Source organism: Lithobates pipiens, unplaced genomic scaffold, assembly GCF_037356315.1.
Source record: "Lithobates pipiens isolate NorthernLeopardFrog02 unplaced genomic scaffold, aLitPip1_a1.2 Scaffold_18, whole genome shotgun sequence".
In the NCBI taxonomy this organism is placed as follows: domain Eukaryota; kingdom Metazoa; phylum Chordata; class Amphibia; order Anura; family Ranidae; genus Lithobates; species Lithobates pipiens.
The window spans coordinates 493259242-493274749 of record NW_027507758.1 but is presented as its reverse complement, the minus strand read 5'-3'; the positions used below and the strand labels follow the sequence as shown (position 1 = coordinate 493274749).

The 15508-nt window shown below is 43.7% G+C and overlaps 1 protein-coding gene across 3 annotated transcripts in view; it reads left to right on the top strand.

Moving 5' to 3' along the window:
• DZIP1L (DAZ interacting zinc finger protein 1 like) overlaps positions 1-15156 on the top strand; it is a 97431-nt gene extending 82275 nt beyond the window's left edge. For all 3 annotated transcript variants that reach the window (XM_077488627.1, XM_077488628.1, XM_077488626.1), the window contains exons 13-16: positions 6986-7166; positions 7338-7549; positions 10256-10392; positions 11049-15156. In XM_077488627.1, the coding sequence (XP_077344753.1) occupies positions 6986-7166; positions 7338-7549; positions 10256-10392; positions 11049-11207 (689 nt within the window). In that variant the 3' untranslated portion in view covers positions 11208-15156. The remainder of the gene's footprint in view (positions 1-6985; positions 7167-7337; positions 7550-10255; positions 10393-11048) is intronic.
• Positions 15157-15508: the final 352 nt, after the last annotated feature.

Below are 15508 nucleotides of genomic sequence, written 5' to 3'. Positions count from 1 at the left end.
ATGGCAGAGAACATGGCAGGGTGGCAGAGAGTATGGGTGCGGTGGAGAGACCAGGGGAAGCAGCAGAGAGAAGCAGGACAGGAGGAGCGGTGGGGCGGCTGCATATAGAAGAATAATTCTCTCCATCCTCCTCCTGCAGTCTCTGAATGCTTCTCCTCTCCCTCTTGCAAGCATTCCGCTACTGCAGGAGGCAGATGGAGAGAATTATTCTTCTATATGCAGCCGCCCCCACCCCTCCTCCTATACAGTTTACAAGGGGGCTGAACTCACGGTTTTTCAGGCACTTCCGAAGGTGTCTGCTCTGGCTCCTCCCGGCACTGACGGCTGACCTATACGGGCGGCCGCGCAGCCGCTCAGAGGCCGCCGAAGGCGTCTCTTCTAGCTCCTCCCCCGGCGTCGATGGCTGAGCGGGCGGCCGTGGAGAGGCTGGATGAACAAGGTTATGCAGCCTGGCAGCCCAGAGGGCCGCGGCCCACCGGGCAAGTGCCCGGTTTGCCCTATGGCCAATCCGGGCCTGTATATAGATATAATGAGTGATAGATAAATGTCCATTAAAGTAGTTGTAAACCTCAGACATTAAAAATGAACAGAGCACTTCCTTCTATAGTGTGTACTAGCCTCAATTTAAAGCACCGAGTATCATTTTTCTTTGCTCTCTCTGTTATCTGCATGAGTCACTGATAACATTCTAAGAGGATACAACAGCCCACCTCCCCACCAGCATGACATGAATGACAACCAAAGTCAGTCAGTGTTTAGGGAGATGTGTCCATTCCCCCCACTCAGGTTTCACTGGAGCTCTGTGTTCTAGCTCTGTAGTGTGTGTGAGTTGTTATATCTCCACCCCCTGCCTGCTGGAGCTGAGAAAAATACCATTATCTGTGTGTTTTAGAAGGCTCTACAGGTTGCAAATAGACAAGTACATCTTATTTAGGAGGATATTATCTCTGTGAATCACCAGAGGCCAGTCACTTCACTGGGTTAATGTAAGGTTTTACAACCACTGTAACCAACTCCCATCCATGCTATAGACGAAAGACGGCTACAGCTCGGGCTCTCATTGCCGGCATCCTGCAGACACAGCTGATCACAGATCAGCATAAAGAGAAAATCACAGTGGTTCAGTGCGTGAGGAGAGGAGAGCCGATAACCGTCAAATCCACAAAGGGGATAGCTACACTGACAATCAAGGCAATGATCAACGCCCCTTTCCGCAGAGAGCTATCCAGGAAGTGGGTGCAGATACCTGTACTGTACAGGTACCTGCACCCCCCCCCCCCCCTGAAAGGTGCCAATTGCAGCGCCGGAGGGGGGAGGATTCCAATGAGCGGAAGGTCCACTTTAGGGTGGATCTCTGCTTTAAATGTCCCTGTTAAACAGGGGCTGAAAAATTGGGCCTTAGACACTGCTTGCTGGTGTCACGACACTGCAACCTCTCCCAGATACTCTAGTTGGAGTGCAGGAATGAGCCTTGCTGCAAAGCATTGCATCAAAAATTGTAATTACATGCCCCTGTTAAACAGGGCTCAAAAATTGGGCCTTAGGCACTGCAACCTCTCCCATATACTCTAGTTGTAGTGCAGGAATGAGCCCTGCTGCAAAGCATTGCATCAACAATTTTAATTACAATGAAAAATTGGGCTGGTGGCATCACCCAGAACAAAACATGTTCTTCCAAGATATCAGCAGAGGAGGAAGAGGACAGACAGCCAACATAACAGGACAGTCACTCAGCATCAGCATAGGCAGTCTTGAAGGGATGTGATATTTCAAAAGAAAATATTCGGTTACATCAGCTTTAGGTACTTGGTAGCTGTGGGTGATCCAAGACTGATTCATCTTTATGAAGGTCAGTCGATCAACCGAGTCGGTGGACAGGCGCATCCAGTGATCGGTAACACAGCCGCCAGCAGCACTGAAGGTGCGTTCCGAAAGAACGCTGGATGAAGGACAGGCCAGTAGCTCAATTGCATACTGTGCAAGCTCTGGCCAGTGATCCACCCTCAAGACCCAGTAAGCCTGAGGACTTTCGGAGGGAAAGGTGTCCAAGTCTGACCTTGCCCCTAGGTATTCCTGCACCATGTAAATCAGACGCTGGCGATGGTTGCTGGAACCAATCATACCTTGGGGCTGCAGACTAAAAAATTGTCTGAACACATCGGTCAGACGGCCACCTTCTCCAATGCTCCTTCTGACTGATGACATAAAAACGCGTTGTCCAGGACCAGGAGTTTGTAACCTCCCAGTCTCTGGGAACGTGTTGCACAGACCTTTCTGCAAGGCCTCCCGGAGATGTCTCATCCTCTGCTCCCTCTGCAATGGCAAGATAAGGTCGGCAACCTTACCCTTGTACCGTGGATCAAGGAGAGTGGCCAGCCAGTAATGGTCCCTCTCCTTGATCCGAAGAATATGAGGATCCTTCCGCATGCTTTGCAGGATCAGGGAGGCCATGCAGCGTAGGTTAGCTGAGGTATTCGGTCCTGAGTCCTCTGGGTCACTAAGGACAACATGATCCGCAGCTACCTTCTCCCAGCCACGTACAAGTCCACGGGTTTCTTGGGACTGTAAATCATCCCTACAAGACTGCTGCTGCTGATACTAATGCTGAGGGCAAGCCTCCACCTCCATGCTGACACAATCATCCTCCACCATCTCCTCCTCTTCCTGTGTGATGGGTGGGACAGCAGGAACACTGTCTGGATAAAGGGGCCTTGAGAGGCAAGGAAGTCCTCCTCTTCCTGCCTCTGTTCTGCCTCAAGTGCCCTGTCCATTATTCCACGCAGCGTATGCTCCAAGAGGTGGACAAGAGGTACAGTGTCACTGATAGATGCACTGTCACTGCTCACTATCCTTGTGGCCCCCTCAAACAGTGACAGGACAGTGCATGCATCCCTGATCAGGCCCCACTGGCGTGGTGAGAAAAAACCGAGCTCCCCTGACCCTGTCCTGGTGCCGTAGTCGCACAGGTACTCATTGATGGCCCTCTGCTGCGTGTGCAGCCGCTGCAGCATGGCCAATGTTGAGTTCCACCTGGTGGGCATGTCACATAAAAGGCTGTTCTTGGGCAGGTTCAAATCCTTTTGGAGCTCAGCCAGCCGAGCACAGGCATTAAATGATCGGCGGAAATGCACACATACTTTCCTGGCCTGCTTCAGGACATCCTGTAAGCCCGGGTACCTGCCCAAAAACCGCTGCACCACCAAGTTAAGGACATGAGCCACACAGGGCACATGGGTCAGTTGTCCCTGTCAGAAATGGCATTGTTTTGCCTGCGTACTTGCATAGCCCCTTGAACACCTACGGAGCACTGCTGGTTCCGAGAACAGAGCACTGGAAGAGGCCATGGAGGAGGAAAAAGAGGAGGGGGTGGAGGAGAGAGGTGTGTCATAACCAGTAGTAGCATTTTGGAGGCGTGGTGGCGGAACAACCTCCAAAACTACTACACCTTGTCCTGTATCCTTCCCAGCTGCCAGAAGAGTGACCCAATGGGTCGTGAAAGACAGGTAATGTCCCTGTCCATGCCTGCTTGACCATGAGTCAGTGGTAATATGCACCTTACCGCTGACCGCCCTGTCCAGCGAGGCACGGACATTGCCTTCCACATGCCGGTAGAGAGCCGGAATCGCTTTCCATGAGAAAAAGTGACGTTTGGGGACCTGCCACTGAGGAACCGCACATTGCACAAACTCACTGAAAGGGGCCGAGTCTACCAACTGAAAAGGTAGCAGTTGGAGTGCTAGCAATTTAGCCAAGCTAGCATTCTACCGCTGGGCATGTGGATGGCTGGGAGTGAACTTCTTTCTACAGTCCAGCAGCTGGGGCAGGGAAATTTGCCTGCTACAATCAGTGGTTGTACTGCTAGCAGAGTGCCCGCAAGCACTTGGCTGTGACACACCTAATTCTGCACCTTCATTCCTCTCAGCGCAGGTTTCAGGGACGACTGAAGGTCTAGTGGGGTTGGAGATCCCAGCTGATGAGGAGCAAGGAGAGGTCCGCTTTGTTATTTGTTGTGGGTCTTTGAGGTACGCTTGCCAACGAGCTGCATGGCAGGTCAACATATGTCTGGTCAAGCATGTGGTGCCCAAGCGGCTGATGTTTTGGCCACGTGAGATACGCTTGAGACATATGTTGCAAATAGCAGCGGTGCGATCTGATGCAATCGTCTCAAAAAAGGCCCACACCAAAGAACTATTAGAATAACACGCAGAGGCAGCGCCCTACACAGGCGGAGCTCTGCAGTTTGATTCAGTCGGTGTGCTGCCCCTAAGCTGCCCCCCGGAGGGCATCCTGCCTCGTTGGAGATGTGCCTCCTCCTCCTCCTCCTGTCTCCTACCAGGCACCCATGTGGAGTCAGTGCCCTCATCATCCCCTACCTCTTCATCACTGGAGCAAACCTGGCAGTATGCTGCAGCTTGTGGAACATGACTGCTAGATTGCTGTCCTTCTTGAGCATCCCCTCTCTCTGCGCTCATGCTACTGCCTTCCTCTAGCTGAGTATCATCATCAGAGCCTACGAAACACTGATAATCCTACTGGAGCATGTACCCAACACTGTGCTTGAAGAGTTCAGGGGACTCCTCAGGAGGATGTGGTGGGTCTAGGGAAGGAGTCACTGATGATGACATTGAGACAATGGAAGAGGATGCATTGGCAGCTGCTTTACTAGTACCCTGAGCCTGGGTGAGGGAGGATGAGGAGGATGAAGAGGGTTTGCTCATCCACTCTACCAAGTCTTCGGCATGATGCGGTTCAATGCATTCAGCTGCCGAAAATAAGGACAAGCGTCTCCCATGGCCACGTGCTGATGATGCACCGCGTCCACGACCAGCACTGTTGTCTCTAGACAGAGCCTGCTTGCCCTCTTTTATCGGCTCGTGCCTGTCTGCCTCCCCTTGTTGGCCTTCCAGACATGGTAATGGCCTGAAGGGAGATGGAAAAACCAGCAATTGGGTAGTATATATTGTGCTGGAGGCACACAACACCCACCAACTCCTGCAGATGCCTTTATTATAGAACAACAGGAATTAAAGGGTAGATACCGGTGTATACTGTGCTGTGCTGGAGGCACACAACACCAACTAACTCCTGCAGGTGGCAGATGGCTCAATTAGAGAAGAACAAAATAGGTGGATAAAGGTGTATACTGCACTCAGGTCACAGAGACAACACCCAGAAATTCCTGAAGATGGCTGATAGCTCAATTACAGAAGAGCAATATAGCTATATAGATGGATAATGGTGTGTACTGCACTCCGGTCACACAGACAACACCCAGAAACTCCTGCAGATGGCTGATAGCTCAATTACAGAAGAGCAATATAGCTATATAGGTGGATACTGGTGTATACTGCACTCATGTCACACAGACAACACCCAGAAACTCCTGCAGATAGCTGATAGCTCAATTACAGAAGATAGATATAGCTATATAGGTGGATAAAGGTGTATACTGCACTCAGGGCACACAGACAACACCCAGAAACTCCTGCAGATGGCTGATAGCTCAATTACAGAAGAGAAATATAGCTATATAGGTGGATACAGGTGTATACTGCACACAGGTCACACACTCAACACCTAGAAACTCCCTTAGATGGCTAATAGCTCAATTACAGAAGAGCAATATAGATACATAGGTGTATAATGGTGTATACTGCACTCAGGGCACACAGGCAACACCCATAAACTCCTGCAGATGGCTGATAGCTCAATTACAGAAGAGCAATATAGCTATCTAGGTGGATAATGGTGTATACTGCACTCAGGGCACACAGGCAACACCCAGAAACTCCTGCAGATGGCTGATAGCTCAATTACAAAAGAGCAATATAGCTATATAGGTGGATAAAGGTGTATACTGCACTCAGGGCACACAGACAACACCCAGAAACTCCTGCAGATGGCTGATAGCTCAATTACAGAAGAGCAATATAGCTATATAGGTGGATAAAGGTGTATACTGCACTCAGGGCACACAGACAACACCCAGAAACTCCTGCAGATGGCTGATAGCTCAATTACAGAAGAGCAATATAGCTATATAGGTGGATAAAGGTGTATACTGCACTCAGGGCACACAGACAACACCCAGATACTCCTGCAGATGGCTGATAGCTCAATTACAGAAGAGCAATAACGCTAAATAGGTGGATAAAGGTGTATACTGTGTTGAAGGTACACAGAGAACACCCACTAACTCCTGCAGACGCCAATACACTACGCAAGGCCGCTGCACTGGCGGCCTTATATAGTGTGGGCGTGTACTACACAGCCTGAGCTATGATTGGCCACAGGCATTCTGCCTGTGGCCAATCATGGCTCTCCTCGCTGCCGACGCTGTGATTGGCCAAGCATGCGGGGTCACAGTGCATGCTTGGCCAATTATGAGCCAGCAATGCACTGCGATGGCGCAGTACATTGTGGGCCGTGAGCGCCACATGAATTTGGCATGAACGGCCCACAGAGTTCATGACTTCGCCGAACGGGTGAACAGCCGATGTTCGAGTCGAACATGCGTTCGACTCGAACACCAAGCTCATCCCTAGTGACAGCACTGAAATCAGAAAATTGGCCTGGGCAGGAAGGGGATGAAAGTGCCTAGTAGGCAAGGTTAACGCGGTTGCGTTTTCGATGCAGTTTTTGAGTCGCATGTCCTGTGTAAAATGCACCGCAAATACAGTAAAAATATAGCAAAAATGCATATGCATTTTTACTGTGTTTTTGCTATAGATCAGTGTGAAAGTGCCCTAAAGCATCGCTTTAAATCCTGTGTAGTTCTTTAGACCAGTCAGTTGCTGTTCAGTTGCAAAAAATCCTGCTTGCTGCATTTTTGGTGCATGTTCAGTCAGGTAAAAAAAAAACTGCACTAAAAATGCACCTCCTCATTGAAATGAATGGAAAACACATCAAAAACGCAAAACGCGTTTTTTTTGGCACCTGTTTGTAATGAATTAGAATTATTTCATTTGTGTCCTTTTCATCATAGTACAAAGCCCAAGAAGCCCACGCAGCATCCCAACTTCAGAATCAATACCTCGGCTCAGAAGTGTGCAGATTGCAGAGTCATATTCACCAACCAAAGTCCCGGTCCCTTCACCTCGCACTAAGGGCTTAGCTAGTCAGAGTACACCTGGAACTATAAATGTTACTCCACAGCCACTGCCAAGGTAAGATAACTCTACCTAGCATTCAATTTAAGTACATCTAGCTTATTAGTGAAAATAATGACCGGATACCCACTAATAAATCAGTGTGGACTGACAATATTAATATATTTTGTGTGCAAACATTTTGTATGCAAATGGCATCTTTGTTTATAACCTTGTGATTCTCTACAGAACACCACCATTCACCTCTGAAGAGGAGACATCTATGGTTGACCGATTTCCTTACAGCTCTGCAGCACAGAAAGGCAACACGGGCTCCCAGGCTGTCTCTTCTATGCAGAAGCAGATTCAAGAGGACAGTGATGATGACTGGTCCGGGTCAGAGATCTCTCTAGGGAAGCCTAGCCCGAGGGTTGTTAGCTTTTCCAAAGACAGCAACCAAGGTCAGAACCAGTCACAATGGACAGTGCTTTCAAATGATTTAGTGATGTACCATTTCACAGAATGTTGTACTGTAAATATGTTAAACCTGTTGTTCCATTACCCTGTTCATACAGAGGATCTTGTTTATAAAACCTGAGGGACCTTAAGCAGCGGTGGTGCATAATACATCCAATCTGTCTGTATGTTAACATATTTAAGAAAATGACCAACAAATGAAATGAACCCAGTGCATATTAACACTAGCTTGCAAAATGTATTCTTGCCCATGTGCCCAGGCTGAAGACATTTACAAATTCACCCTATTTTCTCTGGCAGCAGGGACTTGACAGCCTTCTAATGTAAACGAACAGCATGTGCTGTAAACTGTTATGCTGCATATACACAGTCGGACTTTCCAACGGCAAATGTGCGATTGGAGCTTGTTGTCAGAAATTCCGACCGTGTGTAGGCTCCATCGGACATTTTCCATCAGAATTTCCGTCTCACAAAATGTGAGATCTGGTTCTCAAATTTTCCGACAACAAAATTAGTTCTTGTAAATTTCGATCGTGTGTACACAATTCCGATGCACAAAGTGCCACACATGCTCAGAATCAAGCAGAAAAGCAGCACTGGCTATTGAACTTCATTTTTCTTGGCTCATCGTTAGTGTTGTACGTCACCGCGTACTTGACGTTCGGAATTTCCGACCAACTTTGTGCGACCGTGTGTATGCAAGACAAGTTTGAGCCAACATCCGTCGGGAAAAAAAAACATGGGATTTTGTTGTCAGAATGTTCGATCGTGTATATACGGCTTTAGAATACCATTGAATCTGTTGTGAACTCATGAATTACTTCACAGTGCATAGTTCACTTAAAGAGTTCTGTGATGGCCTAATTTAAAGTTTTTTACTGCTTGTTATGAATGTGTAAATACTTTAATATCAACAGTCTGAGCACAGATTAACTTTAAAAAAAAAGGAAAATAATAGTAATCCTCAAATGTTATAAAATGTTATGAAAAAAACAGTGACTATTCAATCACTTTGTGTTGAGAGGTTATAAAGAAGCACATTAATTATCTACAATTAGACTGAGTTTATTCTATATGCTTTATGATCAACTATATTGATCCTTTTAATATTTGGATTTTCTATGATAAGCTCTACTAAGAACTAAGAACAAAAAAAAAGGTGAGGGGGCATCCCTGCTACCCTTCTTTCAACATCAAAAAGATTGGACTTAAACCGTGAATATTTTACGCAGGCTCACAGGGTGGAATAGAGAGAGAAAACCCACCCAATTTTTATAAATTTAAATATAAACTGTCAGAAAATAAAATCCTTTTCAGTGAATTTCTGGATATTCAAACGCTGCATCTTGTTTGGGGACATGGCCTTGATAGTCCTAAAAACCTAGTGTGATGTTTTGTTGAACTATTAGTCTCAATAAAAAAAAAAAACCCTAGAGAATTTTTATAATTCATGTAACTCAATTCATGTCATTCTAATTATGTAAGCTGTTGCACCCATTCCAATATAATATAAGGGCGCTATATTGGCTGAATCTTGAGTTCTTTGATATGGCATGTGTTATATACTTTGGGTTGGAATCTTCCTTGCTATATTCTGGCTCTTGCCTCATTTACATACTTATTGGTCTATTCCATATAGGAATAAAGTGCTAGTCTAGCCTGAGCTTCAGAACTGCATTACTTCACTGTGGTGTTTGTTAGAGGTGTGGCCTTAGTAGACTAGAACCCCCCATCGTGCCACAAGGAGCTGTCAGCTGTCAGCTGAGTCCACCCATGGTCATCCACCAAACTTGCAACAATCATATAGTATATCACAGGTAATCCTAAAGCTATGGAAAATTATTACAAAGTGCGCTTTCCCCTTCCAATCCCTACTTTGACATCTAGATAACAATGCAATGGGGTTAATTTACTAAAACTGGAGAGTGCAAAATCAGCTACACCTGTGTATGGTAGCCAATCAGCTTCAGTTTGTTCAACTAAGCTTTGACAAAAAAAACTGGAAGCTGATTGTTTTCTATGCAGAGCTGCACCAACTTTCGCACTCCCCAGGTATAGTAAATCAACCCCACTATGTCATGCAGACCGGTTTTACAGATGTTCTGCAGAGCATGTGTGGCAATATACATGGCTGAATACAACATATACCGTACAAGTACACCTTTTCAGAATTAATGTGTACAATACACAGCAGGGGCAGCCATTTTGGTGACTGTAACAGCATTTGTTGAAAAAAAAAATGTAGGCTTCATAAAACATAACATGTTAAACCATGAGTAGGTCCATAAATATTGGCAACCACATTAATTTGCAAATCTTGACTTTTCCTTTTAAGGGGAAGCTTACCCGCATAGTATCTTGATTTCTGAATCTCCTTTTTGGTCATTTAATTTGATGGGTAGCCTAATTTACCAAAAGCAATGGTCATTGGTCATTTAATTTGGTGGGCAGCCTAATCTACCAAAAGCAATCCTGAAAAGGATGGAAACAAGTGGCCAAGTATGACATTTACAAGAAAAATCTATATTTGCATATCACTTCAGCTGCCATAAAAGAGCTTGATCTATGCAACAGAATGCTGGGACATGTGATTTTTACTGTTAGTTACCTCTGCGTTAAACAGCTTTAGCATATGCTCAAGTTTATATATATTTACTTTCTTATGATGTGACGGTGTCTTCTGTATGCAGGTTCCTTTGTGCATTCCGTAGCACGTAACTTAGAGAAGCAGCTTTCAATGCAGAGGGAGAAACCATTTGGAGGCGTTGCCACTATCCCTACTAACCCAATGAAGTCCCCAAACACTACAGCAGCAGGAAAATCTCAGGTACATTGAATGTCAAAAATTGACATTAATATGTCTGTGCTACAAGCACTGTGCAAATCTATGCACCCTATTAAAAAAGTTGTGATTAAAAGTAAAAACTAATAGGAGAGCCAGGTCCATGTAAAAGTCACCTTTTCAGCTTTCCTCTGAACATTAGGCTCTATCTGCTCCATTAATTATCGTAAACCCCATGGGCATTCACTGGCTATATGCCACAGGTCAAATTTAATGAATTAGTGTACATAATAAAACAGTATAATGGAGAGTGGATAGCTATAGCGTTCCTGTGTGTTTCTGTCTCCAATTTTAATTCTCTAGTCTGATGGGAAAAATTACAGGTTTGTTTTCCCAAGAAAGTGTCTTGAGAGCTGGAGCATATATTTAACTTTGTAATATATTTGCATATTCTTATTTATATATTTATATATTTATATATTTTTAGTAAACAAGATTTTTAGCAAACAAGATAATGATATTATTATCTCATATAATATTTTTGAAAAATTAGTCATGTGACCTTCATATAACATGCAAAATCCTTTAGTGAATTTACCCTATTGTGTTATAAACACTGGTTTATTTTACAATATAGAAAAATGTGTGTTCTTCAGACTGTTACCAATGTTCAGTAAAACAAAGTCTGACTTATTTTCTAGTCTTGGGATGATGACTCTGAAATCTCCTCCTTGGAAGACATCACAGACAACCTTGACCTCAACCCGAGAAAACCTCAGCCTGCTGTACGTCACAGTGCGGACTCCACAGGCTCTCATGGGACCAGTGTCTGGAGCTCTGCCAGTGGAAGGGGCTGGTAGAAGAATCTAAGGGTTATCAGTCATACCCACAATAAACTCTTTGGTTTGGTCTGAGCTTTAATACTTGCCTATGTATTGAGTTGCAACAACAGAGGTGCAATGTGTGGCTTTGCACATTAAAAAATGTAAGTTGGAACATGGAATCTTGGCAATCTAGCTAAAACTATGTTATAATAAACCATACATATGTATTATGATCAGTATGTAGGATTTCTAACTATCTACTACCTCCCAAAAATTGCAAACATTTATTAAACCCCCTGGAAGACCTATTATCAATGGCATAGATTCTATGCATTCTAGACTTAGAGAATATATTGATAATTTCCTCCAACCTAGTAACTAAAATCTTTGCTTTCCTGAAAGATGGTCAAGATACCAATAAACATATAGAAGGTAAGTCTGGCCATAGATGCATCACTTTTTTTTTTTTATTAAAAAAATGAGCCAATTCCCCCATCCACACATTTGAGGTAGATAGAGAAATCCTCCCTGCTGTGCTATTGTATTCTAACAGTGGGGACTCTTCTGCTGTTAGAATACACCGATCATCACTTGCAGCACTGATTGAAAAAAATATATATTTATGTTCATTAAAGGACAGAGCTTGTCATTATTCTTGATTGTAGGGTTATAGCACCACCTTCAGCAGTAGGCCACTAGGCAAAAAAAAGAACATAGCACCACCCATGGGCAGTCCTAACTGGTAGTCAGTCCCCTCTCCTCAATTGGCTTGGACTGGCTCGGCGTGTTCATCCATATGGCCTTCCCTTCCCGTGTGGCATGGCATACAGCACAGCATCCCAGGTGCACTTTATTTTGCTTTGGTGGTGAGTCCTGCTGTGGCAGCCTGTTAGGGGGTGTTGATTCACTCCTTAGGCATTTGTTACTGCCAATACCTGGATAGGGGGTTGTGCTAGAAAATTAAGTCTCAAGAACACATATCTCCTCCAGACCCCTTCATGGAGGCCCTTCTATTTTGTTGGACGTGCTGTCCTCAGTCTTTGAGTTATTTGTGTCACAGATGGAAGTAGCGTTCAGGAGCAAGGTGAGTAAAAATATTTCTCTGCCTATGCCTTCCTCCTTAGATGATTCCAAGCCAGAATCCAGTTAGGCCGCAGCAAGTTCATTTTTCCTGTGAGATTGCAGTCCCTGATCCCTCTGACAAAGAGGTTGATTCATTTGCTGTTGTTTCTTGAAAACTGTTGCTGTGCAGGAAAAGGTACTTGTGGTCTCACTCATTACCTCTGTGTGGGAAACACAAAGTTTGAGGTTGAGGATACTGCTTGGCTGCTAAGGAGGTGGCTGTCCCCTTTGGTACCCACAACTCGGCACATTTTGTGAAGATTTTACCTTACCATGTCTATTTTGAGAAATTTATTTACAAAGATTGGGAACACGCAAATCGTCCTTTTGTAGGTCCAAAATGCTCTTCGGTACATTATCCCATTGAGGAGGCCTTTCTTAAGAAGTTCAGTCCCCCACAATGTCAAGGACCCTCCCATCTCTAGGTTTAACAAGGCAACCATGGTTCAGGTGGAGGAGTCTCCTTACTTCAAGTATCCCACAGACAGGAAGGTGGAATCAGTCACCCACTCTTTGTTTATGGTCCCTGGTTCGGTACTTTGCCTCATTCTGAGCATGGCCCTTGTGTCACAGACACTCACTGAGTGGGTTAAGCTCTTAAGCTAAGGTCTGGGCAAATAGCAGGTCTCCCCAATCTACGTCTAGGGACTAGTCTAGGGTCTCAAATATGTTTGTGATGCCTCCTTGGATACAGCTCCACTGCTTTTGAAGCTCTCTGTCTCGGCCATGGTTCTCCAGCGAGTCCTCTGGCTTTAATGTTGGTCTGCGGAACAGAATTCTAAGAAGGCCTTTGCCAATTTGCCCTTCCAGGGTGAGGGGCTCTTTGGTGCCATCCTGGATGACATCATTAGGATCTTTATGGGGGGGGGGCACTTTTTTCAAAAACCAGTAAAGGGAATAAGCCACAACGCAAGCAGGAACTATCCTTCTCTGCACATTTTTTTTTGCTCACCCGGCTCTTCGGACAAGAGATTGAAGCCCTTCAAGATTCCCGCAGATTGTACAAAGCGCTCCACAAGTTCAGTAAAAATATTAAACACAGAAACATTAAGAAACAAACTGATGCATAATGTTTTATCTCCTCCTAAAGAGAGAGGTAACTTATTAGGTTTCTACCCTTGTAAAAGATGTAAAGTTTGTCGATCTACTTAGATAATATCTTAAAGAAAATTGTATACGTTTAAATCTAATGTTACTGGTAAGTAATGTGATATAAGAAAATGTATTACATGTGGTAACACCCATGTTACCTATCTACTAGAGTGCCCTTGTGGCCTCCAGCATGTGGACTGCACTGCAAATAAATTAAATGTCAGATTGGGGGAACAAAAGCAGAATAATATAAAGGATTTAAAAATCATATCTGTCTGAACATTTTTGTCTATACCCCAATAGGGACCCAAAAATGCTAAACTTTTGTGTATTGATATGATTAGAGGACATTGGAGGGCTTTAAATAAGATGAGGTAAATTTCTCATAATGATCTAGGAGCTGGATTGTATGCTGCCCAGAAGATTCAAGGGTGAATGTGATCTAAATCGTTTTTTAAAACGACTTTTGAGGTCTATTTAATGTCAATTGGGTTGGAGCATGGCATTTTTCATGCTTTTCTACACATTCAACTAAAATTAATGTATATGGTTGAGTGTGGGGTAATACTTATGTTAGGGACAGGTATTCAATAATGGCAAAATTATCTTTTAAATTGAGATCCCATTATTGCCTGGCATACACTGTCTTTCTGAGGAAGTCCTTTTGACAAAATGTGTTGACGGTGGACTTGAAGTCAGGTGCTGTGGGAACCTGGAAGTGTTGGGGTGTATTAGACTGGATATCTTTATCTGCAGTCCTAATTGCTGGACAAATTAGGATCCAACCAGAGGGAATGGTTGACAACAGTGGGGTACTGCAAGCGATTTACCCCTATACACAGCAGAAGAGTGCTGGAGGTTGTTTGATCCTTCAAACATCAGATGTTTTATAACCATCTTAGAGATAAATGGTCATATATATTTGGTGCGCGCTCTTGCATTTGTATATGGTGGTACGCGGAGGTGAGGGATTGCAGGAAGAAACATAATTTGGCATGTGGTGGACACACGTATTGAAGGATTTTTATGAACTGCCATATCCTATCATTTATCAAACTCTGCTCATTGGTGTATGGGGAAGTTGATCATGTGTTTATCATTGGAAGATGTATATATTCACTATTGTGATTATCAAAATATGCATCTTTAATATATTGTTTTTTTTACCAGTTTTGGATGGGATATGATACAAACATATGTGTGGTTTAATATAACATAGTTTTAGCTATTTTATAGTGATGGTCCAAGGGTTCACTCTAGTTATGCTACACAATTGTCTTCTGTTTGGATGTTAAAAGGTATATTATACAAAAAAATCCTGCACTTATTCTTCAAAGGAAAGTATATCCAAAACTAAATGCTGGTACGTATGTCGGATCAACAGGCTTGTTAAAACTCCACTGCAAGAAGATCACCCGTGGGAGCCTTGCCTTCCCCACGCGTCTTCAGCAACTACCATTGACTTAACATGCCTGCTGTATCTGTACTATATATTCAGCAAAGGACATCTGACATACATGACCAAAGTATATGACAGCTGTATCAGAGAGTTGTACCCAGTGATCAGTTTTGCCTGTATGTACTGTAAAAGGGACAGTTATAGCTATGCCTAATATTTAGCTATTAAAATGTCTGCTATAGCAGTACAGTATACACAATAATTATATTGTAACCTTAAATGTTGCACAACCAAATATTTACTCATTTGCTAAACAAATATAATACAGTACACAGGTTTCATGTTTACATTTAATATAAAATTATTTTTATATGTATGTGGCTTTATTTAAATGTTACTTTTTTTTGTTAATTATTTTTATAAACATGATGGTACATGATGCCATAAAATGACAAATGTTATTTTTAAATTGCAATATACTTAGCTGTAATTAAATTGTATACAATTTAATAAATAAAAATGAGTCTGTACAATAAAAAATGAAAAGGTCAATGCCCAACTCTAGCTTTAAAAAAAAACAATAAACAATGAGGCCCAAGGATATAAAAGAAAATAATAAACAGCTCTGGCTGCAGGACTCCCTTCCTTTCTGGAGCTGTTCCCCACAAAACATTCTCTTCCGGATGTTGTTACGTTTTTTTTCTTAAGTTCAGTTTTCTGTTTT